Below are 23274 nucleotides of genomic sequence, written 5' to 3' on the forward strand. Positions count from 1 at the left end.
CTGCTGTGGGCAAATGACAGGTGGGACATGGATCGGGCTCTGGTCTCAAAGAGTGTCAGCTCCTGCTGGCTCCTGACTTGTCAGCATCCTCGCCATGGCCAACTCCTGCACACTCCTGCAGCAGGAGTTCCATGGTGTAGGGGGATAGAATATAAGAAAATAAAGATAGTGTAGAAAGTAATCTTACCCCTAAGGAGTTGCAGCTGGGCCAATTATCAAAGATTAGGAACAGGCCTGACTTTAGCAGGCCATAGCTGTGACCAATCAGAAGGAGAGTGCTATAAAAGAGTGGGGTGGATGGGTGAGAAGGGAACTGGAGTCAGTTGGTTGCTTTGTGAAGAAGAAAGAGTCAGTCCTCTGAGGAGCTGCCCACAAGAAACACCAAGGAGGTATGAAGATTTTGAGATAAGGAGACAGCAGCATAGAACCCCAGCAAAAGATGACAACACTGTGGAGCATGGCTGGGTAAGCACCTTGATGCCCTGGTGTGGCTCTGGCTGTGGAGTGCCAGGAGCCCAAGTGGCAGTGGCAGCCCAGTTATGGCCAGGCGCTGTGGCAGACCATGGACCGTGTGCTCCCCTGGGCCATTCACCCCCAGCTGCTGCTGCTGGCTCTGTGCTGGCTGAGCCAGGCACAGCTCTGGTGGTTGAGGTCCTAGGACACAACTTGGCTGTGCTGTTTCAGGGCACACCTTGGCTGCACAGCCCCAGAAGAGGACAGGACTGAGCTGCCTGTAGCTCTTGGGGTGGCATTTGGGTAGTCAGGAACTCGTGTGTGTGTGTGCATGTGTGAGTAAGGCATGCAGGGCAGCATGTAAAAACACATCTGGAGAGAGAAAGTCTCAACAGAGATTAGATAAAAATGTAATTAAACACAGGGAGCTTCCTGTCAATTACTCAACTCTTGTATAACTCTTGGGACTGGCTGCCTTCACAGATGGCTGCTCTGCTGTCAAAGGCATTTGCTGGGCACCTGTTGGAAAAAGTGCCAGGTCAGCAGGGAATTAATTGCACCAGCATCTTTCCTTGTAATAAGATTTAAAAGTCTAGAAGAAAACTGCTGAAAGGTCTTACAGCTCCTCAGACAAACCTGTGATGCATCCTACTGCTTCATGCTCCTCATGTACTCACAGCAAGTGACTGTGATGGGGACAAGGACATTGCAGTGGCCTGGAGGATCTCCAGGGCTCAAGTAGGAGGCAGAGGAGGGTGCATGTCCCCCCTTGGAGCATGGCCATGGCTGCTGCTGGACCAGAGGGCACTGGGTGGGAGCTGCTGCTGTCCCCAGCCCCTCTCAAGGGCTGCGGCATTTCTCTCCTTCCCCTGCCACTTGCACCCAGGCCTGAGCTTTAGTGAGTGGCTGCAAGGCAGAGAGCTCTGCAGCTGCAGGCAGTACCCAGACACGTGGGGTGCCTTTGTTTGCCTGGGTGAGCAGCCAAGTTGCAGCCCATCTCCAGCTTCGTACCAGCTGCAGATCCCAGGCAGCTGACTGGCCTGCCAAAAACCTAAACACGTCGAGGACCAGGGAGTGGCTTGTGCCAGAGCTGAATAATGATGATCCCAGCACACTTATAAAGAGAAGCAGAGAGCTCACCAGAGCTGTTCCTTGCCACCCTGGTCGTCTGCGGAGCATCACTGTGCCTCGCCCACCAAGGTACGTCTGAATTGGGAGATTCAAATTGGGAACTGTCTGTGTCTGCCGCTGGAGACAGACTGGGCTTTTCTTCTGAACCTGGGGAAAATGTTACTGCTGCTCCTGTGCAGGAGTTTCCAGCCAGGGAAGCAGAGCAGCCCAGTGCTGCAGGGTCTGTGCATGCCATCCTGCTCCAGGCAGAGCCCAAAGCATGTGGGCAGCATCCTGGCTCCAGCAACTGTTGGGGTGTGAGCAGCGCAGCTTCTGCTCTGCAGGAAAACCTGTCCTTTCCCTCCTCACCCCATGCTTTTGGGGGTCTGTTCCTGTTGTATTTAGTGCGGATTTGAATCTGTACCAACTTCCTCACCTTGCAGTGCTGTGTATATCCTGGCATACAAAGACCCCTCCAGAGGCATCTCTACCTCCCTGTTGCAGTGTCAGGCAGCCCTGGCTTACCTGGGGATGTCCCTCCTGCCATGCAGGTGTACAGAGGTCACATCCATGTCCTAGGGCCCCAGCTCTCTGCTGGCTCTGGAGCATTTCCTTGTGCTCCACCATTTTAAAGCAAACATCCTGCATTTCCCCTTGCCTCAGTTTTGGACAAATAATGATGCTCCTGTGAGTCCTTGGACATTTATCACCCCTGCACCTTGCTAGGTGTCAGATGTGGGTGACAAGTAGAAGTGTTCTCACCAGGCATTGCCTGGCTTTTCCTGGAGCTGCTGGGCACAGCCTGAGCACAGGCAGGGCTTAAGGCTGTTTTGGGCTTTGGGGTTCTTTGGCACTCTCCTAAGGATTCCTTTCTCCTTGCTGTGCCCCTGAGGGGCCCTCCTGCATGTCCTATCCCTCATGCTGCATTTCATACAAAGCTCTGCTCCAGGGAGGCCCCAGCTCAGCTGTTTTCCCTCTGCCCAGGTGCATTTCCCACCTGCATCCCAGTGCAGCCATGCTGGGCACGGCAGTGCGGCTCTCGGTGCTGCTCAGCCTCTTCAGCGTTGGGAAAGGCCAGATGTTTCACATGGGACCGTGCCCAGATCCATCTGTTCAAGAAGACTTCGATATCAACAAGGTGTGAAAAGTTTTCTAAAAATCTCAGAGTGTAGCTAGTTAAGCTAAGTGGGCATGGGGCTGACAGCAGTTGCCTGGGTGCAGGGGTGGTGGCAGCTCTGGTCACACCTTGTGCCAGTGTGGGTCTGCAGCTCTGCTCGCCCCCAGTCCCAACCACTGAGGGGCAAAAACTGTGCTGACAAAAACAGGCTGCTCTGCCCCAGCTCACTCATGTTAAAAACATCTCTTTAAACTTTCTTCTCTCAGTATTTGGGGAAATGGTACGAGATAGAGAAGCTGCCCTCAACTTTTGAGAAAGGAAGCTGCATCCAGGCGAATTATTCATTGAAGGAGAACGGGAAGTTCAAGGTGATCAACAAGGAGATGCTGTAAGTGTTTGTGTTTGGGCCATGTCCTCGCAGTGGCAGTGGCCCTTGCTGTCTTCGGTGTTCATTTCTCTCTAATTTGCCTGTGGCTGGGGCTGAGGGTTCTAGGGGAGGTAGCTTGTGGTTGCAGTAGCTCTTCTGAGAGATATGGGGCTCTGATTCCTGCCAGTGACCCGAGGATCATCTGGTCCCTGTCTCATTGTCAAGGTGAGTGATAAGAAAATAGGTCAAATGTACATGGTGACCTCAGCATAAAATAGCCTGGATCTCCCCCCTGACTGGCTTGTCAGCCCCAGAGATGGCTGAGAAGCTGGATGTTCTGGGAGGGTCTGGTTATGGGATGGCAGCTACCACCATGTGCCCCTGCATGCTCAGAAGTGCCTGTGCCTTGTGCTCCTCTCTGCTCCAGAGTAAAGAGACAAGGAAAAGGGGAAGGGAAGGTGAAGCACACGAGTAATTTTTACTTAAGTATTTGTCAGCCTGTTTCTGGAGAATTTACATTGCACAGGTAGTAACTGCTGTGGAAGGGGATCAGAAATAGTCAGTTTAAACCAGTGGTGAAGTGAATGCTTTTCCCTTTTTTAGGGAATTAGGATAGTTTGCAATTATCCTGAGTCCTCATGGATTTTTACACAGACAGATACAGGTGTTAATTAGTCTGTTTCCATCACCAGCCTGTGCTGTTGTGGGCTGCTGCTGTGAGGGGCTTAATGGATGGGAAGGAGCGCTGTCCCCTGTGCTCCTGGCATGGCATGGGCACTTTGTTCTGGCTCACAATAGCAGCAGCACAGGAACACATCCCTTGTGTCCGGGGCAGAGCTGTTCACAGAGTGCCCAGCAGTGTCTCAGCAGCTCCACTGCTCGGGCTGTGCCTGGCAAACAGCTGGACATTCATTTGTGCCTGCATTAATCTCTGCGAGATCCATCCAGTCATTGCTGCCCCTGCTGCAGCAGCTCAGGACTCTGAAATATCAGGGATATTTTGGGTGTGCATGGCTCCAGCATCAGCCCCTTGACCTCTGCTGCTGGCAGCATTCACTTCTGCCTCCTTGGCTGTTCCTGTTTTACAGGGAAACATGAAACTTTCCTGCCTGATAGGCAGCATCCAGGTCTTGAGGCATCGGTGCAAAAGTGCTGCTATGAGATGGGCAGCTCCAGTCTTAGGGCTTGCTGCCAGCAGGGCAGTGCTCTGAATGAGCAGCCAAAGAAACCCTGGCTCACCATGCAGGTACAGGTAATTTGCCTGAGGAGGAATGTGCAGTGACCTGGAAAAAGCACAGGTGATTAAACAGAAGTGAACATGTGCTTTCCACAGCTATCAGGAGCTAAGCTGCTCCATGGCTCATCCAAGATCATGGATGGGATCCTCCCATCCTCCCATGCTGGGTTCCTCCCACCCAATACATCCTCAGGGCTGCTGGGGTTACCAGCACCTATTTCAGCCTCCTCTTGGCAGGCAGTTGTGTCAGGAGGGATGATTTAGTGGAAGTGAAAAAAAGATCTCCCACTTTCCTGACTTTATTTCTCCCCTTTGTCGTTGTCCCCTCAGTGCCAATGGCAGAATCAACGAAGCTGAAGGAGAGCTCATGCACATGGATGTGAAGCAGCCGGCCAAGCTGGGCGTGCGCTTTAACTGGTGTAAGTGAAACTGGTGTGCTAGGAGGGCTCCCGGTGGTGCCCAGGGCAGGGCTGTGCCCTGGCCTTTGTCCCGTGGCACTGGGGTGGGTGGAGCTCCCCATGTGGCTTCAGCACAGCAGCAAAGGGCTAAAATAGACGCTGTGGCCAGCCGGCAGTGGTTTGGTGGCACTGATATGCCATTTACAGTAACAGCCCCCTCAGTGGTGAAGTCTTCACCAGCTGGTCTCAGAGCAAGAAAGATCAGCGGCCTTGCTGTCCCTCCAGGTCATTCCACAGATGGGGACAGGGAGGTGGAGGAGGCAGCCCCACAGTGCTGCAGGAGCCAAGAATAAACTTGTTTCTCTGCACACTGTGGTACAGCTACTTGCCCACGCTGCCTCTATGTACAAGTGGCTTTTAATAACCATTAATAATATGGTTTTGTTAGCTTGTTCCTTCCCTTGTCACTCTAAAACTCCACAGGGGCCTGCTGAGGTGCTGTGCCACATTGCCCAGTGCTTTCCTCTGTCTGCAGCAACGCTGGGAAGTGAGCTGCAGTGTCCCTTTGGATCCCGTTTTATTCTGCTCCTGCCACCTTTTCTTTGGCAGTTCCCTTTTGCAGAGGGGTTATTTGGAGAGATGGGTGGAGGAGGGATAGTTGGAAAGGCAGTCATTGTTCCATGAGCACAGCCAGACTGAATTCTGCCCTGCTGTAGCACCACCACAGCCATTTCACCTGCAGCAGGTGCAGTCCCAGCCACCTTCACTGGTGTGAGCCCCAGAGAGCAGCTCTGGGCTCAGCTGGCTCCCCATGGCAGTGGGTTTGTGCTCCTCCTGTCACCAGTGCCAGCTCCCAGCACTACAGCTCCTTCCTGGCAGCCAGCACCCCCACACTGGTGAGGCTGGGCTGGTTTTCATCAGCCCAGGAGAACTGTTCAGGTCATAGTGTTAACTTTCCAGAAAGACCTTCACAGTCAGGGCTTTGTGTCTTTCCCAAGTTCCTCTGGGCAGAACAAGCAGTCCTGGTAGGCTTCTATAAATTATAGCTGCCTGTACTGACCACAAGTGTGCAGCAGCCAAAGTGGGAGCAGTCCCAGGAGCTGTGGCTGGGCTGCAGCAGAGCTGGTTCCACACAGTAATCACGGTGCCCTCCTCTCTCCTAGTCATGCCTGCTGCCCCTTACTGGGTCATCTCCACTGATTATGAGAATTACTCCCTGGTTTACTCCTGCACTAACATCCTCTGGCTCTTCCACATGGACTATGCCTGGATTCTGTCAAGAGCTCCTGACATGCACCCAGAAACCGTGGAGAACCTGAAGGGAGTTCTCCAGTCCTACAAGATCGACACTGATAAGATGATCCCCACTGACCAGGCCAACTGCCCTGCTGAGATGTAACTCCTGGCATGCAGTGACACAGCACCAGACCAGAGATAAACTTTGCTGCTTGCTTTATTATCCATTAGAATTTCTCTGCATACCTGAGAATTTTAATAACATTAGTTTCCTCTTTGCTAACAGTAGTTTGCCAGCCCAGATGTACTTCTTGCTGTCATTCCCTGTATTGCTCTTCCCCCTCTTTTTGTCTTTCTCTGATTTTTGTAGCATAACTGTCTGAGTCAGTGCTAATGGGTGAAAGAAAAAAACCCTGCAGTGCAGACCTGAAACTCTGCTGCTGCTGTGAGTTCTCCAATATGGGGATGGGAAAAGATGTGAGATGTGATGTGCAAGTATTAATCCTGGGGAAAAATCCTTTATCACACAGCCCCATGTTCATTTCCAAATTTTGTCTTGATGTTTCTGGGCCTGCCAGGAATCTGCAGTGTCTAAGCTACACTGTGGGCACTGCCTTAGCATAGCAACATCCAGATATGGTGGGTCTATGCAGCCAGGGAACTGAGGCTGGGAGGGTCTTGAAAGTTTCCCAATGCAGGGCAGTAGGCATACATTGCTGCTAAGTCAGCAGACCTCCTTGTCAGAAATCAGATCTTGCCTTTTGTCTTTTAAATCTAAAAATGTCCAGAGATCCAGCATCACTCCATCTCCAATATCTATATGTGTCCTCCTCTTGCCTCTAATGAGGCTGGTCCGAGGGGCCAGCTCTGACTGTACTTGTAAGCAGGCATAAAGAGATGGGGCTGCTCCCTTGTTCTGTCTTCCAGAGGCTTTTCCCTGAGCAGCAGGAGACAGCAGGCTGTGCCTGACATCCTGCACTGCTGCTGCCTGTGCCGGTGCCTGCTGGCGCTGCATCTGCCCCGGCAGGTGCTCTGCAGGCACCACGACAGCTCTGCTTGGATAGCACTCATGCAACTCATTAAAAATGAAATAAAAATACCTGCTTCAGGCCTTTTGTACCCTCCCAGCTGCACAGCTTTTGCCAGCAGGCTGGGGGACTCAGTGTGTGGGGCCTGCTCCTCCTGTGGGGCTGCAGGGAGCAAGACAGCCAGTGATGAAAGGAAATGGTTTGTTCCAGGAGCCTGGAGCTTTCTCCAGCTCTCTGGGGTTGGGTGTATGGGCACCCCCCATTGTCTGAGCCTTGCCAGAAAATTTGTGTTGTGGCTTTGGTTGACAGTGATGACCCCCCCCCCCCCCCCCCCGCTGCTTTTACTGACATGAAGAAATTATGACATGGATGTAGAATGCTGTAGGAAGCATTCTACACTTATTTTGGTGAGACCCTGGTGGTGTAGGTGTGCTGCAGAGCACTTTCTTGCCCTGGGAGAGCTACAGGAGCTGAGCAGGAAGCCAGTATCAGAGGAGGCCAGGATGGGAGGGACCAGAAACAACTGCCATGTTGAAGTTATTATCCCTTTAAACTTCCAAATCCTAATGCCACAGTTCCTGTGACACAGAATTAAACACTCCACCCAATTTTTCAGGCGATAAGGATGATGGGCATGCCACGATACAAACAACTGCCCAGTTGTTCCCAAGTGTGTCAGATTCTGGGTGTAATCATTTCATCACTGCTTCGTTGGGTTCCTATTTTCCTTCTCACATGGATGGTGCTGCTCTAGCCCTCATTGTGTGTGATGCAAGCCCATGGCACGGTGGCTGTGCAGGCACAGAGCCCCAGGGGTGGGACCCTGCAGCCCCATGGGCAGGGCAAGCACTGCCCAGCACTGGATCTGGCTGGGAACTGGGATCTCCAGGTGTGGCTGAGAAATGGGAATGTTTCACTCACAGACAAACCCCTGCCATGCCTGGGCCCTCTGGGGACCACGCTGGCTCCTTTGCTGTGCCACAGACACTGTGACAAACCTGGGCTGCCCTGGCAAACACGGCGTGCTGGGGGCATCTCTGCATGGCAGCACAGGAGCTCGGGGACACCACAGCCCAGCTGCAGCCTGCCCTGCCATGCCAGCTCGTGTCCCCAGCACAACAGCGCACGTGGGACACCCTGCACGTGCCAGACCCTCGGGTGTGGGTGGGAGTGCCAAGCAGGCATCAGCCCCAAGAGCTCTGTGGGTGTGCAGACACCTCCAGGGCAGCACGCACCGGACTGTGCACACGCCAGACCTCTGTGTCCGTGTGTCCTCATCAAAGGAGGTGTGGATCTGAACGGGAGATGCCAAGAAGATGGAGCCAGGCTCTTCTCAGTAGTACCAACCACTAGGATGAGAGGCAATAGGCAGCAAGTGATGCACAGGAAATTTCACCTGAATATGAGAAAGAACTTCTTTACTGTGCAGGTAATGGAGCACTAGGACAGATTGCCCAGAGAGGCTGTGACGTTTCTGTCACTGGACGCATTCAAGAGCAATCTGGACACAAACCTGTGCAACGTGACCCCTTCTGACCTGACCGTTTCCGTGATTCTGTGTCCGTGTGCCTGTGGGTCCCTGTATCTCTGTGCCTGGGTCCCTCTGTGTCAGTGTCCCCGTGTCCGTGTATCTGTGTCCATGTCCCTGTCGTGTCCGTGTGTCCCTCTATCCCTGTGTCCCTCTGTCCCCGTGTCCGTGTGTCCCTCTATCCCTGTGTCCCTGTCCGTGTGTCCCTCTGTCCCCGTGTCCATTCCCGCGCTCCCCGCGCACGCAGAGCGCCCCCTCGCGGTCGCGCCGCCTCACGGCAGCAGGGGGCGCTGTCGGTCCGCCGGCCGCCAGGGGGCGCAGGCGCGCGGGCCGAGGCGCTGGCGCGGGGCGGGCCCGGCCGGGCGGTGGCGGCGGCGGCGGCGGAACCGGGCGGGCGGCGCGGCCATGGAGGAGCCGTCGGTACCGGACGCCTCGGCGACGCGGCGGGGGCCCATCAAGGGCATCCTGAAGAAGAGCGGCAGCAAGGCTACGTCGGGAGCTGCCGTGGGGGCGCGACAGCCCAGCCAGGCCTGCGAGGAGGACGAGCAAGGGTGAGGCCCCGGTGGTGGTGGTGGTGGTGGGCGGCGGGTCCCCGCAGGGCCTCCTCCGGCCGCCCCGCTCCTCCGGCCGGCCCGCGGAGCGGGGTCAGCCGGGCGGCGTCTCCAGCCGGGGCTGCCGCTGCGCCCCGTGCCCGGGAGATGCTGCGCGGGCGGGGCGGGGGTCCGTGCTGTGCCCCCCGTGCGGCGGCGGGCCCGGAGCTCGGCTCCGCTCCGCGGTGCGGGTCCGGCAGCGGCAGCTCCCGCCGGGCCGGAGCTCCTCTGGGAGCCCGGGGATGCCACGATCCGGCAGTGGCAGCTCCCGCCGGGCCGGAGCTCCCTGGGAGCCCGGAGTGCCGGGTGTGCACCTGAGCGGAGGCGGCGAGCGCTGCCCGCATGTCGCCGTGGCTCCTGCCGAGGAGCGGATGTCACCTGCTCAGTGTGGCCGCTCACAAAGGGTTTTACCGATGCTGCGAGGGTGGTTCACAGTTTGGGAAATGCGCTTGATTTATTCGCAGCCTTCTCATAGGCAGCTCATTTCTTGTGATCAAAAGCATGTCTCTGGAGAGGGGACCTCTCCTGGGCTGAAACATCATCAAGATGTATTCTCCGTAAAAATCTCACACTTGAGAATGTGCACAGCCTTGTGGTTTGTTATTTGAATGACATGAAAGCTCGCTTTAATTGTAACATGCCTAGTTAGTCCAGGTATGCCAGAAGTGGTCTTCAGCTGTCCTTGCTGGTTAAGAATCCTGCACTTTTCCTGATGCACCCCGCATGTGCTGCCTGCCTTTGCTCTGATTCCCCATCAAGTTAAGACGAGCAAGGTTTGACCTGAACTCAGTGTTTACAAATTTTCTTTTGACAGTTTTCATTTTTCGGCACCTTATTCAGTATAGCAAGGAAAGAAGTAATTATAAAATAAAATGATCATGCTGGTCAATTTTTTATTATTATGGTAGTACTCCTTTCATCTTTGCCTAGTTAAGTCATGAATGTAGTCCAAAGTCAGCAAGGTAAGAAAGAAGAGCTTTTGGGTTCCAGTGTTGTTTGTGTTAGCTGCAGAAGGTGCAGTGTTGCTTGTGTTAGCTGCTCCTGCTTTCCAGTGAAAAATTTCATCTGAATGAATGAGATTATGTTGTTGAAACAGGTGAGTGTAAGTAGCAATATGTTACACAAATGTGATTTTTTTTTTCTTTTCCTTTTCTTTAGTTCTGATCTGTAGCTTGATGTGTGTAGCACCACACCAGACATAAATTACAATTGGCTTTTGGTAGACTTTATTTAATTTTCTGCAGTTTCTTTTGTACCATCTTGAAAAATGAGTAGAAATTGGAGTATGAACTGATGAGTGTATGGTGTATTGGTTATTGCACACAGTAATTTCTTGGGAAGCAGTGGGCTAGAGTCCAGCTTCTATTTCCTGTTTACCAACATGAGCCAGTAAAGTCAGATTAATTCTGAAATTGCCTTGCAAGTTGAAAGATATTGGTTAAACCTGGCAGGCTGCAGTAGAAAATTTCCTGGAAAGATCAGTACAGGGTTTATAAAGCTGGTTTCTGTGCAGGTATTATTTTTGGTTGGCAATGTCTCAATATATCAGTGTTGTTTCTGATTTCAGCTAAACAATTTTGATTTTAGAAGAATGATAAGTAGTACAGTTGTGATTTTCCTTTGAGATTGAAGATTACTTAATAAATTCAGGTATCTGTTTTCTTAATTCTTATGCTTATTTCTAATATTGAAATTCAGGTCTGAAGATCTTTAAAAATATCTGTAGATGAAAGAGCTCATTGTGTCAGCTATCATCTTTTACAGCACGATGTTCAGAGCTCTCATGTACTTGCATCATTACTGACCTTGTGCTGCTGTTAGTGATGGTAACATTGTTTGGAAAATTTCCCTAATGAAAATGTGATGCAAGAATGAAGCTTGAGAAAGTGGGACATCACTGGAACTGCATCCTGAGAGCTGAGATCATGGTTTAATGGCAGATGTGCTCTTGCCATACACACTGGGATACAGTACGTTACACTATTTTCTGCCTTCAGACCCCTGTGGGCGAGCAGATGTGATATTTTACAAAGGAATTAGGGAAGTGTGTGTGTGCACAAGCAGCTGTGTTGGAAGAGGTGAGGCTGCTATGGCAGGAACAAGGGGGCTGTGAGAGGTGTTCCTTGGCTGTTACTGCTGCTGCAGCTACTTGCCTGTCCTGGTGTGATGTCAAATGAAGTTATTGTATATTTTTAAAGATGTGAGAAGATACAAATGAGCACTTATGAGATTTTTTCAAATCTCATTTTCCTAAGGAAGATTAGATTTCCTATTTCTGTGTCTGAAGGGGTGTCAGGGTGCATTTTGCTGTGATGGTCCTATGCCATGTCATTAGTGTTGTGCTGTGCAGACACACCTAAGCATGCAAAACTGGAAACAAACAGGGGAGGTGTGGGTTTTCAGAGCACTTAGTCATTCTCCTGTGAGGGCTTTTTACAAGCAGGGGTGAAATTATATGTTTGTCTCTTTGCCACTAATGGCTTTTTCCCCCTAGGTGAACTTCAGGTTGTGCTTTGGGAGGTGTTCCACAGCCAAGGCTTTTAGTGTTGGAATTGGAGTTTAAAAAATAAGTGTGAAAAACTGTGCCACTAAAAACTTGTTCAGTCTTTTATTTATGACTCACTGACTTGCTCAGTGTGGGCTGTCTGATTTCCAGCACAGTGCATGCCCAAGGGATTGTTCCAAGATTGCCAGGATTATTATTAGGTGGAGTTGGGAGCCTGGGCTGTAAACCTTGATGTGCTCTGGGCAAGTGAACCCAAGGCACAGGAAGGGAATGTCTCCATCTGTTGTGTTTCCTTGTCAGCTCAGCTCTGTCTCTTTACAGCCGCTGTGTACCCATGTGCCATTGTCTAAGTGCTCTGGCTGCTAAAATTCCTCACTGTGCACCACAGGGAGCATCCTGTGTGGGTCACGGAGGAACTTTAGGCTGTGTTAAACTGGGTAGGCTGGGGATTTTTCGACTCCCAACCAGAGAGTTTTGAATGAGTGGCGTTCCTGGAGCGGCGCTCCTGCTTTGTCATCACGAAGCTCATGACTCCCCGCCCTGCCAGAGCCGCGTCTGACTCACGTGTTGGCCGCTTATGCTGCAGTCCTTGTGTTTGCACAGAACTATTCAATGGTCCTGAAGCCTCAAACATGAGACCTTGGCACTGGCTGCTGTGTGCTGGGGGGATTAAGATCATTCAGTTTGTATTAATTTCTGGAGTGTAAGCCTGTGGCATGTAGGATTAAGCATCAACCCCCACATCTGGTTTTTTTCTCTTTAGTTTTTCCCTCCGCATTGTATTATGCAGTGATAACACTGTAAATGGAGAATGTAGTTTGTGCTTGGAATCTTGCTTTGTCAAGTTTGTTTTACAGGTATTATTCTGCCTAAGAGCACTTGTGTTATTGAGACTGAATATATCTTTCAGATCTGTTATTGGAGCGGTCTGTGTTTGAACAAGAGCAGTAAAGTGGAAGTCTTCCAGCCAACTGCCCCCTCCCACCCCGCCAAAAACCCAAACAACAACCACCCCAAACAAAACAAAAACACCCACAAAACCCACAAAGTCCTGTAATGTTTCCTTAACTAATAATTCACAACAAGAATATATTAATTAGTCAAATTTTTGCATTATTATGAAATGAAATTTCAGAAAGTGGCTTAATCTAAGGGAAAGACCACCTTACATGAAGTTTGCAATAACCTTTTTAGAGAAAATGTGGAACATGGTGGTTTGTGTTGATTAAACATGTTTTGTGGCTTTAGGTCAGTGGAGAGATGGCTCTTTCTCTGGCCACAGGGCAATTGCTTTTCTCATGGCTTATATATTTTGTCGGTGAGCAGTCAGTGTGGGTAAGATTTAGTTTCTTCAAATACACATAAAATGGTACATTTTCTGGTTGACTAAGAAAATTCTAGATAATGTAGCATCACTGGTGCCTGTCTGTATAAAATGTGAAACTCCCTCGGCTTAATTATAGCAGTGAATCACTTGGCTTATTATTCCAATTTAGGATGACAAAAGCAGTATTAATAACCAGTCTGTTCTATGCTGCTTATTTCACTGCAGGAGGGGATTTGTTGCTTTTGTTTATGTAACAGTTTTGCTAATAATCATTCCAGTTTCTTCAGCAGAGGTGAACTGAAAGGTATTGGGTTCTGCTGAAGTCCTGTGGGTTGTATTAGGGAGAAGAATTCTCTTTTTACAAGTTATTGTAAAATCAAACAGTTCACAAGATGGTCATTAAACAAGACCAGGAGTTTCTGAATTATATGAATAACAATATGTTTATAGAGAATTGAGTTTGTTTAGCTATTGTGACTTGTTAGGGAAATTAAGTTGCACTGATAATTCGTTATGACTTAAGTATGTACAGAGAACTATTTAATAGTCATACTTTGAACATGTCTGTGTTGTAACAATATTTTTTGTGCTTAGTATGTCGTAGAGATCAGACAGTGTTTTAAAAATTCCTTCTCTGGTAAAGCAGAACTAATTGTCTTAGAATATATGCAAATTCAATTTTCTTTTCTTATTTCAGTAAAAAATCCCAGAAGTGGGATGAAATGAACATCATAGCTACGTACCACCCTGCAGGCAAAGATTATGGCTTGATGAAGATCGATGAGCCAAGTACTCCTTACCACAGGTATGCTTGTTAAAGTGTGGGTCTGTGTGCTGCCAGCTGGAACTGTGGGTTTAGACCAAAATTTCCTTTGTGGCTGATGCAGTATTACTGTGCAGGCCAGCTGGGTGTTTGCAACATACTCAGATCTACAAAGCTTCTAAATAAGGAGAACAGTCTGAAAGGACAAAGTATGAAGGACAAAGTTTAGAAGGTTTGTTCTAGCAGGCTTTAGCCTTTGAATGGAATAAATAAGTCTGACTTCTATTGATTTTTTTTTCAGTACTAGAATATAATATCATATCAGTATTTAAAGTTGATTTGGAAAGCTTTTAAAGCATTAAAGGAGTCTTTTAATTAAGTGTTGTAAGGTTTTGACTGTTTTCTTGAGCAAGCTAGAAAGTTGAGCAAATTACTAAAAGAGGCTGCTTTTGTTTGCCTTCCAAGCATGACAGGAGAAGATGATGAGGATCCAGTGAGTGATTCAGAATGTGAGCCCTTAAGAGCAGATGTGTTGAGCAAAAAGTAAGTATTGTAATAATAAAAACTACTGGATGTGAAGATAGATAGTGTGCTCTTTCCTGGGGTAGATTTTCTTTATGGAAAGCTGTTGCTGGTTTCTCTAGAAGCTGCATTTTTGCTATTGTCAAATTAAGTGGTTTTCAGTGTTTGATAGTGCTGCTGGTAATTCAAACCTCTTGCACGTTGTTACTACATATAAATATGGCAAAAATAATGAACAAAGCTGTTTGTATGAATATTCTGAAATGTCATGTATTTTAAATAGTGAAAAACTTGCTGTTTCAGCATTTTGTATTGCATGATTTATGTAGACTGGCAGCTGCAGCTGAAGGTAGAGGACCCAAGATTATAGCAAGGCAAGAAGAAAGCAGTGAAGAGGAGGATGAGGATGAAGAATTAACACCTGAAGAACGGGGTAGGCATAAGTTGTTTTCTTTCTTTTGCTTAGACTCTTTTCCTACAAATAGTTTCAGGTTTTCTGTAAGAAGTATTTGCAAAGAAGAAGTACTATCAGAAAAATGTTGTGATTTAATCACAATAGTTTTTGAACAAATAGATGCTTGTCTCTAGTTGGAATGTTTGGTTTGGGATCTACATATAAACAGGAATTTGCTGTTGTTGGCTGCCTTCCTGTATACAAGCTTAAGGTATGGGAATTCCTGCTACGACACTTCAAGTAAGAAATTCTGGTTTGGGGCTGAAGGAATGGTTCCTAAATTGAACATATTTCAGGTAGATGTAATTCAATGAGTACGACTACAAATAAAATGTTGCTAATTGCTTGCAAATGTACAGATGATATTTCTGTTGTTCTCAAAGCAACTGGTAGATGGATGCAATAGGAAGTCTACAGTTATTCCAAAGCAAATAGCATCTTTAACAGAGGTGTTGTTTCATGCTAACTTGGACCTACAATATTTTCAGGGAACCGTGAAACAACAATACTTCTAAGGTTTCAGGCTTGTATTATCTACCTGGTGCTTCTCAAATTTCCTGGCTTTAACTTTGAGTGTGAAACCTTGCTGTACTAAAGGAAGGAAAAGAACAAAGCGTTGGGGCTGGCAGTAAGAAAAAAGTAATTTACTTGAATTATAATGCATTACTGCTGGATATGCTGATGTTTAATATATGGAGCAGAGCTGGCTTCAGGCCATGGGGAAAGTGGAAAATATTTTCTTCTACATGTGGTAAATATATCTCTCATGACTGACCTTTGGTGGCTAGCCAGGAGTCAAGCCACACATCTGCAAAAGTTCATCTTCTATCCCAGCAGTATGTCTCAATTTGTCCTTGAGTTTACTTAGAAACAAGGCTTGTGAAACTTTAGAGTTTTGTGTGCTTCTACCAGATGCTTGTTGTGGTTCAGACTTGCTCTTAGTTGCAAACAGGTTCTTAGAAAAGTGCTTCTGAGATTCCAGATTCCAGTTACTATCCTTTTTGTAAGTCAGACTCATTTTAAAAGAACACTCCACTGCTTGAAGACAATTTTTATTCAGTAAATTAATCTTTGAAGAAGATGTGTTAATTTTTTTTTTAAGGGAAGGAACAACTATTTCCATTTGTTTGCCCACAGAGAAGAAGAAACAGTTTGAAATGAAGAGAAAAATGCACTACAATGAAGGAAGAAACATCAAACTGGCAAGGCAGCTCATTGCAAAAGAACTACATGGTGAAGAAGAGGAAGATGATGAGGATGAAGAGATGCGTGATGCTGCAGATGTAGAAACAATGAATACAGAAGCCACCGAACATGGTGAGGCACCGGTTAGTTAAAAAGCACCTGTAAGTTCTGGTGGCCCTTTGAGCTGTTGGAAATGAATATACTCAGGTGTGAGATGACTGGAAGGAGTACAGTGTGTATGTAACACTCCATGAGTAAGGTTGCACTCTGACTTGATAGGGAGATTTGTAGCATGGAACAAAAACTCAGTGTTGATAAACAACAAGTAGGCTTTTGTTTGTTGTGGCATAAGAGAAAACAAACATTTCTGCTTCTTACCATTTTCCCAATGTAGCTGACTTTGGGTAGTGAAGTTGCCAGCATCCTTTTTAAATGAGGAGCTGTCTTGTACTGAACACTTTAATGACCACATGGTAGAGCCTGGCTTTTTGTTGTGGATCATTTCCTATTCTGCTCCCAATCCATCCTGTAGCCAGCAATGGGAGATTACCATCAGTGTTTCCTCCCTGTTGAGAGGCCTGTATTTATCTTCCTGAGGAAAAACACTGTAATGTAAAACTGCTGTTAGGTTTTCAATCCAGACTTGTCCTTGAGCAGAAATGCTCATTGCTCTAGTATGGGATAAAACTCTCAACTTTGCTTTTAGTGCAGCTACTGGAAGAAGGTGTGGGATGTTTAAGTGGGAACTGTTGCTGGAACCTGTTTCAGGGCTCTCTCTTCATAGGAAACTCATAAAGCTGTACAGACTGACACCTTCTCTTTCATCTTTAAACTTCTCTCAGGGTGAAAAGTCTTAGACTTTTGTGGTGATATTCTGGTGAATAATTACAGGTCACTCCCCACCTCTTTATTATGTAATGGCACTTTGAATAAATTTTTGGCATAAACAAACCACACATCTGTTGCTCATGAGATTGGTAGCAGTGAAGTCTGTAAGCCTTGTTCATCTGTGGTTGGCAAAGCTGTGAGATATTAGCCTGTCTGCAGACTTGGGAAGATGCTGCATGGGTTTAACTTGGTTCACATCTGCTTTTCACAACCATGTGAACTAGGAACTCATCTAAAATTCATTCAAATCACACGCAATAAAAAGGAGATTTGCAAAGTTGCGTGTGTAAGTTCTGTGGATTGCACCTTTTCATCCTGTTATTTACTACAGGAGGACTAATTCCTTCCCAGTTGCTCTGAAAGGGTCAGTAGCTATGTGTCTCAGACCCATTACTGGACTGACTATCCAGGAAAAGAACACAGGCCTTATAATGGCTATTTACTAGAACTTCACTCTCCAGGGGAAAGGAGGGCTGCAGCAGCCACCCGTATGAGCCTTCTGCATGGCCTGAAGCTGCCATCGCTCTGCACTCTGCTGTAAAACAGAGGCACCTCCGCTCCCCAGCTGCATTCGCCGCTGAAAGAAGGCACACCTTTGCAGCATTTTTCCATCTCTATTGTTGAAGTCCATTCCACCTTCCTCATAACCAGCTTCAGAGCCACAACTGGTAATTATCAATTTTAGACTGCTCATGGCTAATACATTCCATAAAAGTAACTGTCTGCCAGTGTAGCAACCTCCTAACTAACTGGTTCACCTCCACACCATAGCATATAGAAATGCTTTCCATTAAGATGATGTAGTTCTCAGTTCTTCACTTTTCTATCATTCTGCTTAAACCTTCATGTTTTATCTCCTAATCTCTATATCAGCTATCACAGCCTTTAATCCCTGAACTTGATCAGTTCTTCTGAGGTTAAGTACTGATCTTACTTTTGTAGCAGGTGGTGAATTGAATGCCCTCAGATGGATTATGAGACAGAGTTGGGCAGAGGATGATGGGATATGAACAAAAATGTTAATAAACCAGTCTTCTGTCACTGCTCACATTTTAAGAAATTCCTACATTGAGAAATGTTCAGCACACAGCTGTGTTAATGTCAAAGTTTTACTGAAACAACTTTTTTGAGATTACATTATTTATTGCTCTCATCTGTATTCTGAGGGCACAGAAGAATTTCCTTATTAATAAATGTTAATTGGATCTACAGAAGGTTTCTCAAATAGATGGATTTAACACTTCTGCTTGGGGTTCTTGGTCACTGTACTTTTGGTCATGCTGTGCTTTTGGCTACATTAAGCACTTGAGTATTTAAAAATTAGGCTGTTTCCTTTGCAGAAGGAAATCAAAATCTTGTTACTATTCATGTTCCTGAGAACAGTATATGGAAAGATTATTCACCTGGATAACTATCAAAGAGCTCTTTGACTTGAAATTGTATTTTAAAGTGCTTTTGTCTAGAGCAGAAAAGGGAGGGTTTCCTTACTCTTGTACTGGGTGATACAGGAGTTGATTTTTGCAATGGCTCATTTTGGCATCCTTCTGTTAAACTGACTAAAAGCACTGATGCTTGCTTTTAACTTCAATGAAAATGTCCTGGGTTTTCTGCATGTTATATTGTAGCTATATTTTTATAAATTCTTCCATTTGACTTGAGTTCTTGGGAAATTGTGGAGATTGTGAGAGGATGCCACTCAGCTATTATGCCAGTCAGTCTATGTGAGTGAGAGCTGCCATTCAGTGTCCTTTTATTCCCATGGAGTAACATGACTTCTGTAGTACTGTTTGTTGCAGGTAAAGATGTGACATAAGAGGCATTTCTTAGTGGTCTGTTGTGACTCTGGGGTTCCACTGGCTCCTGGGTTGTTTTTCAGCCAATTTGAGAATCTCTTCTCACTTGGAATTTTTTCTATCCATGAAGATCCCTTACAGATTCTGTGCTTCTCTTATCTGATGTTTCTTTCTACCCTCTAATTCTGTCTGGTTTATATTTGAGTAAAACTAACAGTACACTTCCAATCTCTACACTCTGCTTTCAAAGAATGGGCTAAAGACTTAGGACAGGTGTAAGGAGGCTCCTGTCAGATACCACCAGGTCCACTAATAAAAGTTGCACTTCTTGGTTACAGACTGAGATTTCTTGCTGATTGAAATGAAGATGGCCAGTCCAGTCAGTGATGGTGAGAACTCTTTGTATATTTTTGCTCCTGTCTCCATTGTGGCTACCAAGTGTTTTTAATGGATGGATCATTCATTTCTTTCCTCAAGTTGCCCTGTGTATGGATTCCAGCAGCCAAGCTCTTTTGTGGAAAACAAAGTATAAGTTGTAATAGACTGCATATGGCAGGGAGACTGGAGCTGGATGTCCCCTAAGGCTCCTTCTAACCCAAACCAGCCTATGATTCTACATTTGCTTGCTTCAGCATTTCACCTTCTCTGGCTACTTGCTATTTATGACTCCGTGAATAACATAAATAGACTTTGCCAGCAGAAGTGACCTTTGTTTCTCTCCATAAAATTCCCTTTAAAAATTCTCTTGGAAATCACTGAATGAAATATTCCTGATGTAGGTAAATGTAAGGATGATGATTTCAGTGCATACCTGTCTTCTGCTACACAAAAGTATCAAGCAGAGGGTGTTGTCTATAGCAGTTCAATTGACAAGCAGTAAGACTATTGTTCTCTTTCTCTGGTTCATTTAGCTGCATTGCTCTGCTAACCCTGCTCAGATGGCACCCAGCAGCTGAGCTGTCACTGACTGGGTGTGCCCTTTGGCCTTTGGTAGATACAGAATATGTTGTGTTTTCTTAACCAGGACAAGTGTCACCCTAAAGATGAATTGAGTGAGAAGGGTGGGAGCACACAGCAATCAGCTCTGCTGGTTACTGTGCTGTTTGCTTGTTAAACAGCATGTTACCAAATCTAACTCATGCCCAAGCCTAAATGGCTTTTTAAAAAGAATATTATATTTTTTATGAGGTCTTCTTTGATTAGCACTGAGGAGGAGTTTCTTCTGATTTATTGCAGTGCTTTTGCTCAAAAGCATGAGTTAACTTCCTGAAAGCACACAACTGTACTCCTTCATGAATAAACTTGGGGTTTTTTTATTTCAAGTGCCTCATCTGGAGCTGAATTTGACCTGGGAAGTACTGTGTTTGCTGGTATTTCAGGAACCTCATGTGTTAGTTCTGAACACCTGAGTTAAATCCTCCCAGTTCCAGGGGGCTGAGCACTCAGTGCTTGGTGTGCTCAGCAGTGGTGTTGGCCCTCTCCTTAGAGCATGAGCATCAGAAAACTGTTTAAGATGTTTCTGCACTCTCCAACCAAAAGCTTTTACATTGCTAAGATGGGTTGGCAAACATTACTTCTTCAAAGATAAAGATGGTTTCAGGAGGATATTTGTGTGTGTTGTGAAAACATTCAATGGGTGTGAAGAATTATCTATTTTTTGTAATCTTTCTTATGCAGCACATGTTACTCGTGACCAGCTGGAAAGTGGAGCACACAGCATAGAAGAAATCTGTCCAGAACTGTAACTGCTTGTCAAAGACACAAATATAAACATCGCTTCATGATTTTTGCAATTAAGGCTCTTAAATGTTAAGAAGCATATCAGTTACAATGTTGTATTGCCAAGAATGTTAATTTTAGACTTGTCCATTAGGCAGAAAACACTGTCTAATTGATTTATTCTTGTGCCTAGTATTTCATGGAGAATACTGCTTCATAATTTGTTCAACCAGAATGGCATTCCCTGTATGTATAGCGCTGATTATCTCGCGTGATGTACTGTTACTCTTGCTTTGAAACACTCACTATCTTTTGGTTTTACACTATTTATTTGAGAGTGTTCTAGATGTGGTGTCTCATATGGAAAGTTTTGGGATTCAAGAGCCAAACGGTACAGCGTATATCAGATTGACATGTAAGCTATTTATCAGATGTGTTAAGCAGTTTAAAAAGGGATTATTCAAGTCCTACAACTTTTTTTTTGGTAAAGTGTTGACCTGTTAATCTAGATTTCAGTACGTTTTTTGCCTGCACTTTCCCAGTCTTTAGAACAAGAGCTGTGTTATTTCTTAAGAGCGGTGTTTGCAATCGGTTGTTAGTTTCTGACTAAAGCAGTACTAACATCTGGTGGAAGGAGTGTTTGTACACTGGAAATGGCTGACTTGAACTTTGCATTTAACTGTCATAACCTCTTCCATCAGGACTGGTTGTTTTGTGGAGCTCTCTCTGGCTTATTGTGAGAACGTGCAAGTTCCCACCAGCTTTTCTCTTAAAATCACATCCACTGTTACTCTTCTGGCTCTTGTTTCAAACGTTTGGTTCTTTCCAGTTGCATGAACAGTGTTTGTGCTGTTAGCACCTGAGGAAAAACACCCAGCCACGAGGAAATACACATCAGGACTGAAGATGTGCTGAGCTTAGGCTCTGGCTGTTCTTTATTAAAGATAACTGCTGTTGATCTACTCTTTTGGGGTTGGCAATTTCCATACTGAAAACCACTGGTCTAAATCTTCCTGTGTCCACTGCAACTTACAGCAACTGCTTTTGTAAAATGAAGGCTTTTTGGAAGCTAGAAGGGAAACTGCCTAATTCAAATACTTGTTTACAGTGTGGTTGTATAGCTGTAAAGAGGGATTCTGCGCCTCCAAATTGCTGTAAAAACTTCCCACTGGGTGGAATTTGACTGGTGAATGTTCCAGTATTCAGAGTAGTTCCTGGGTTTTATTACACAAACAAAGTACACACTTAAGCTTTAGCTTGGTTATGAAATACAGTGTATATCTTAATTTTGATCTGAATTTGATATGTTGCAAAAATCCATATAATTATATGGATCTATTTTAAAATGTCTTTTTCTCCACTGTATATGTGAAGTTTGAATAAAGGAATGAAAGTTATTTTGCAGTTACATGCATTGTCAAGTGTGAGCTTTCCTGGAGTCCCAGAGAAATTGAGAGTGAATAAGGCAATAGGATGCTCTCCTTTGAAAGATTTTTACAGGAATGATTGATTAGACTGGATTCACTGCCAAAGATACCTGTGATTTGTGCTAACTGTGTTTTGTAGTGTGCCTTTCCCAACAGTCTCCTCTCCTTAGTAGGTGACAGGACAGTCAGTTTTGGGCTAGTTAATCTTTTAACTTCTTGAATTGAGATTAATAGGTCTTTTCACAAGAAAGAGTTGAATTCTTGATTCTGGCCAGTGTGGTGATGCTAGTTTTTCAACATGCAGAGTGCTATTTCTTCTTGTATCAAATGTGGTCACTTGCATAGAGTAAACAGGGGCAAAGGGTAAGCATTTAGATACTTCTGACTCATCAAGTCACTTACTGAAGCTTTCAATTTGGCTCCTAAGAATAGGATTTCAAAACTTTAGGTTTGTACCTTTTATAAAGCAGCTTGCAGTGTTCAGAGTGTTGATGTGTGTGCACTGAGCTGTGTTTCAGGCTGAGCAGCTGCTGGCCTGGCCAGCCCCAGCTGGGCACTGAAATCCTGCTGAGAGCACGGCAGGGCTCAGCAAAGCCGGGTGACTGTCACTGAGCACGGACACGGTGAGAAGTGTGTGCAGGTGACAGCAGTGTGTGCAGGTGACAGCAGTGTGCTCTGGGAGCTGGGGAGCAGATCACTTGTGCTTTGTGCTGAGTACCCACGGGTACTTCACACCTGCAGTTAAGGTAGCTCTTACCCAAGCTAATGTCCTGCCCTCCTTAAGCCCCCACTTTCTTGTGTCCAAGGCCATTTGGTGCTCACCAGGGCTTCTTTGTACCTTACAAGGTCTAGAAAGCATTTTGTTTAACAAACACTTTGCTTACTTCCAATAAAGACCTTTCCTGTAATGGCTTCCAGTATCTTAAATGAAATTAGTGTGAAGCTTTGAGGGAGGTACACAAATGCATGAAGATGTTTTTAAATGAACCACATAATGTATCGTAGGTCCCTTCATCACTCAGGTATTTTGAGCTGCTTGGGTGATCTCCCTTTTTCTGTGCCACTAAGCACCTAAATTCCAAGTCTGATGCTATTTTGAAACTTGATTTAGTTTGGAGTTTTTAAAGGCTTTATTCTTTGCATTTTCCTCAGTGCTAGCAGAAATTCTGTTCACGGTGCTTCCTTGTCTTCCTCAGCAGAAGTGCAACCCAATGTCCTTGACACTGCTTCTAACTGAAAGGCTGGTTTACCTAATTTTCTGTGCTTACACTTTGATGTATTTTAAAAGCTAAATTGGGTAAGTTTTACTTTGCAGTAGCTCCAGAAACTCCATATAGCGTTTTTTACAAAGGGATGTCTGATTTCCCTCTGCTTTAGAAATACCAGCTAGAGTTCCCTGCTGAATGGGGACAAGAGAAGAAATGTGTTTTCTCTTTTTGCATTTGATGAGGACTTAGCTTGCCTGCACATCTTTAGGTGCACGTGGTAAATGCTCATGTGTAGAATACAGAGTGGTGTAAAGAGGAAACAAACACAGCACTTACTTATGTGGACAGTGAGCTCCACAGCACCATCATTGTGAATCTTCTTGCACAGGTTTAAGTCCTCAAGCTGTATCCTGTTTAG

General features: G+C 46.1%; 2 protein-coding genes across 6 annotated transcripts; both read left to right on the forward strand.

Annotated features, from left to right (window-relative positions):
• Positions 1 to 1432: 1432 nt before the first annotated feature.
• On the forward strand, positions 1433 to 9025 carry APOD (apolipoprotein D). The gene is made up of 5 exons (XM_005489429.4): positions 1433 to 1653; positions 2548 to 2701; positions 2947 to 3068; positions 4615 to 4703; positions 5846 to 9025. Exons 2-5 carry the CDS (start codon positions 2579 to 2581, stop codon positions 6079 to 6081), a joined length of 570 nt encoding a protein of 189 aa, XP_005489486.1. The 5' UTR covers positions 1433 to 1653; positions 2548 to 2578; the 3' UTR covers positions 6082 to 9025.
• Positions 8799 to 21629, forward strand: PPP1R2 (protein phosphatase 1 regulatory inhibitor subunit 2). 5 transcript variants are annotated; one of them, XR_012581640.1, is made up of 8 exons: positions 8880 to 9025; positions 13595 to 13702; positions 14126 to 14203; positions 14512 to 14615; positions 15774 to 15953; positions 17171 to 17377; positions 18841 to 18891; positions 20180 to 21629. XR_012581640.1 is itself a non-coding variant. In XM_005489428.4 (7 exons), exons 1-6 carry the CDS (start codon positions 8880 to 8882, stop codon positions 18843 to 18845), a joined length of 621 nt encoding a protein of 206 aa, XP_005489485.1. In that variant the 5' UTR covers positions 8799 to 8879; the 3' UTR covers positions 18846 to 18891; positions 20180 to 21629. The 5 variants fall into 5 exon arrangements, 3 of the variants coding, with proteins under 3 accessions (XP_005489485.1, XP_014124266.1, XP_014124265.1); XM_005489428.4 differs by lacking the exon at positions 17171 to 17377 and having other exon boundaries at positions 8799 to 9025; XR_003380940.2 differs by lacking the exon at positions 17171 to 17377 and having other exon boundaries at positions 15774 to 15982.
• The last annotated feature ends 1645 nt before the right edge of the window (positions 21630 to 23274 follow it).

This window comes from Zonotrichia albicollis, chromosome 9 (assembly GCF_047830755.1).
Source record: "Zonotrichia albicollis isolate bZonAlb1 chromosome 9, bZonAlb1.hap1, whole genome shotgun sequence".
Lineage (NCBI taxonomy): Eukaryota > Metazoa > Chordata > Aves > Passeriformes > Passerellidae > Zonotrichia > Zonotrichia albicollis.

Bases quoted from the DNA above. Each gene is read 5' to 3' on its own strand.
- APOD (XM_005489429.4), top strand. From the start codon at position 2,579: ATGCTGGGCACGGCAGTGCGGCTCTCGGTGCTGCTCAGCCTCTTCAGC. The intron at 2,702-2,946 runs GTGTGAAAAGTT...TTCTTCTCTCAG, and splicing joins AAGACTTCGATATCAACAAG to TATTTGGGGAAATGGTACGA. The intron at 3,069-4,614 runs GTAAGTGTTTGT...TTGTCCCCTCAG, and splicing joins GTGATCAACAAGGAGATGCT to TGCCAATGGCAGAATCAACG.
- PPP1R2 (XM_014268790.3), top strand. From the start codon at position 8,880: ATGGAGGAGCCGTCGGTACCGGACGCCTCGGCGACGCGGCGGGGGCCC. The intron at 13,703-14,125 runs GTATGCTTGTTA...TTGCCTTCCAAG, and splicing joins CCAAGTACTCCTTACCACAG to CATGACAGGAGAAGATGATG. The intron at 15,954-20,179 runs GTGAGGCACCGG...TTTCTTATGCAG, and splicing joins TACAGAAGCCACCGAACATG to CACATGTTACTCGTGACCAG.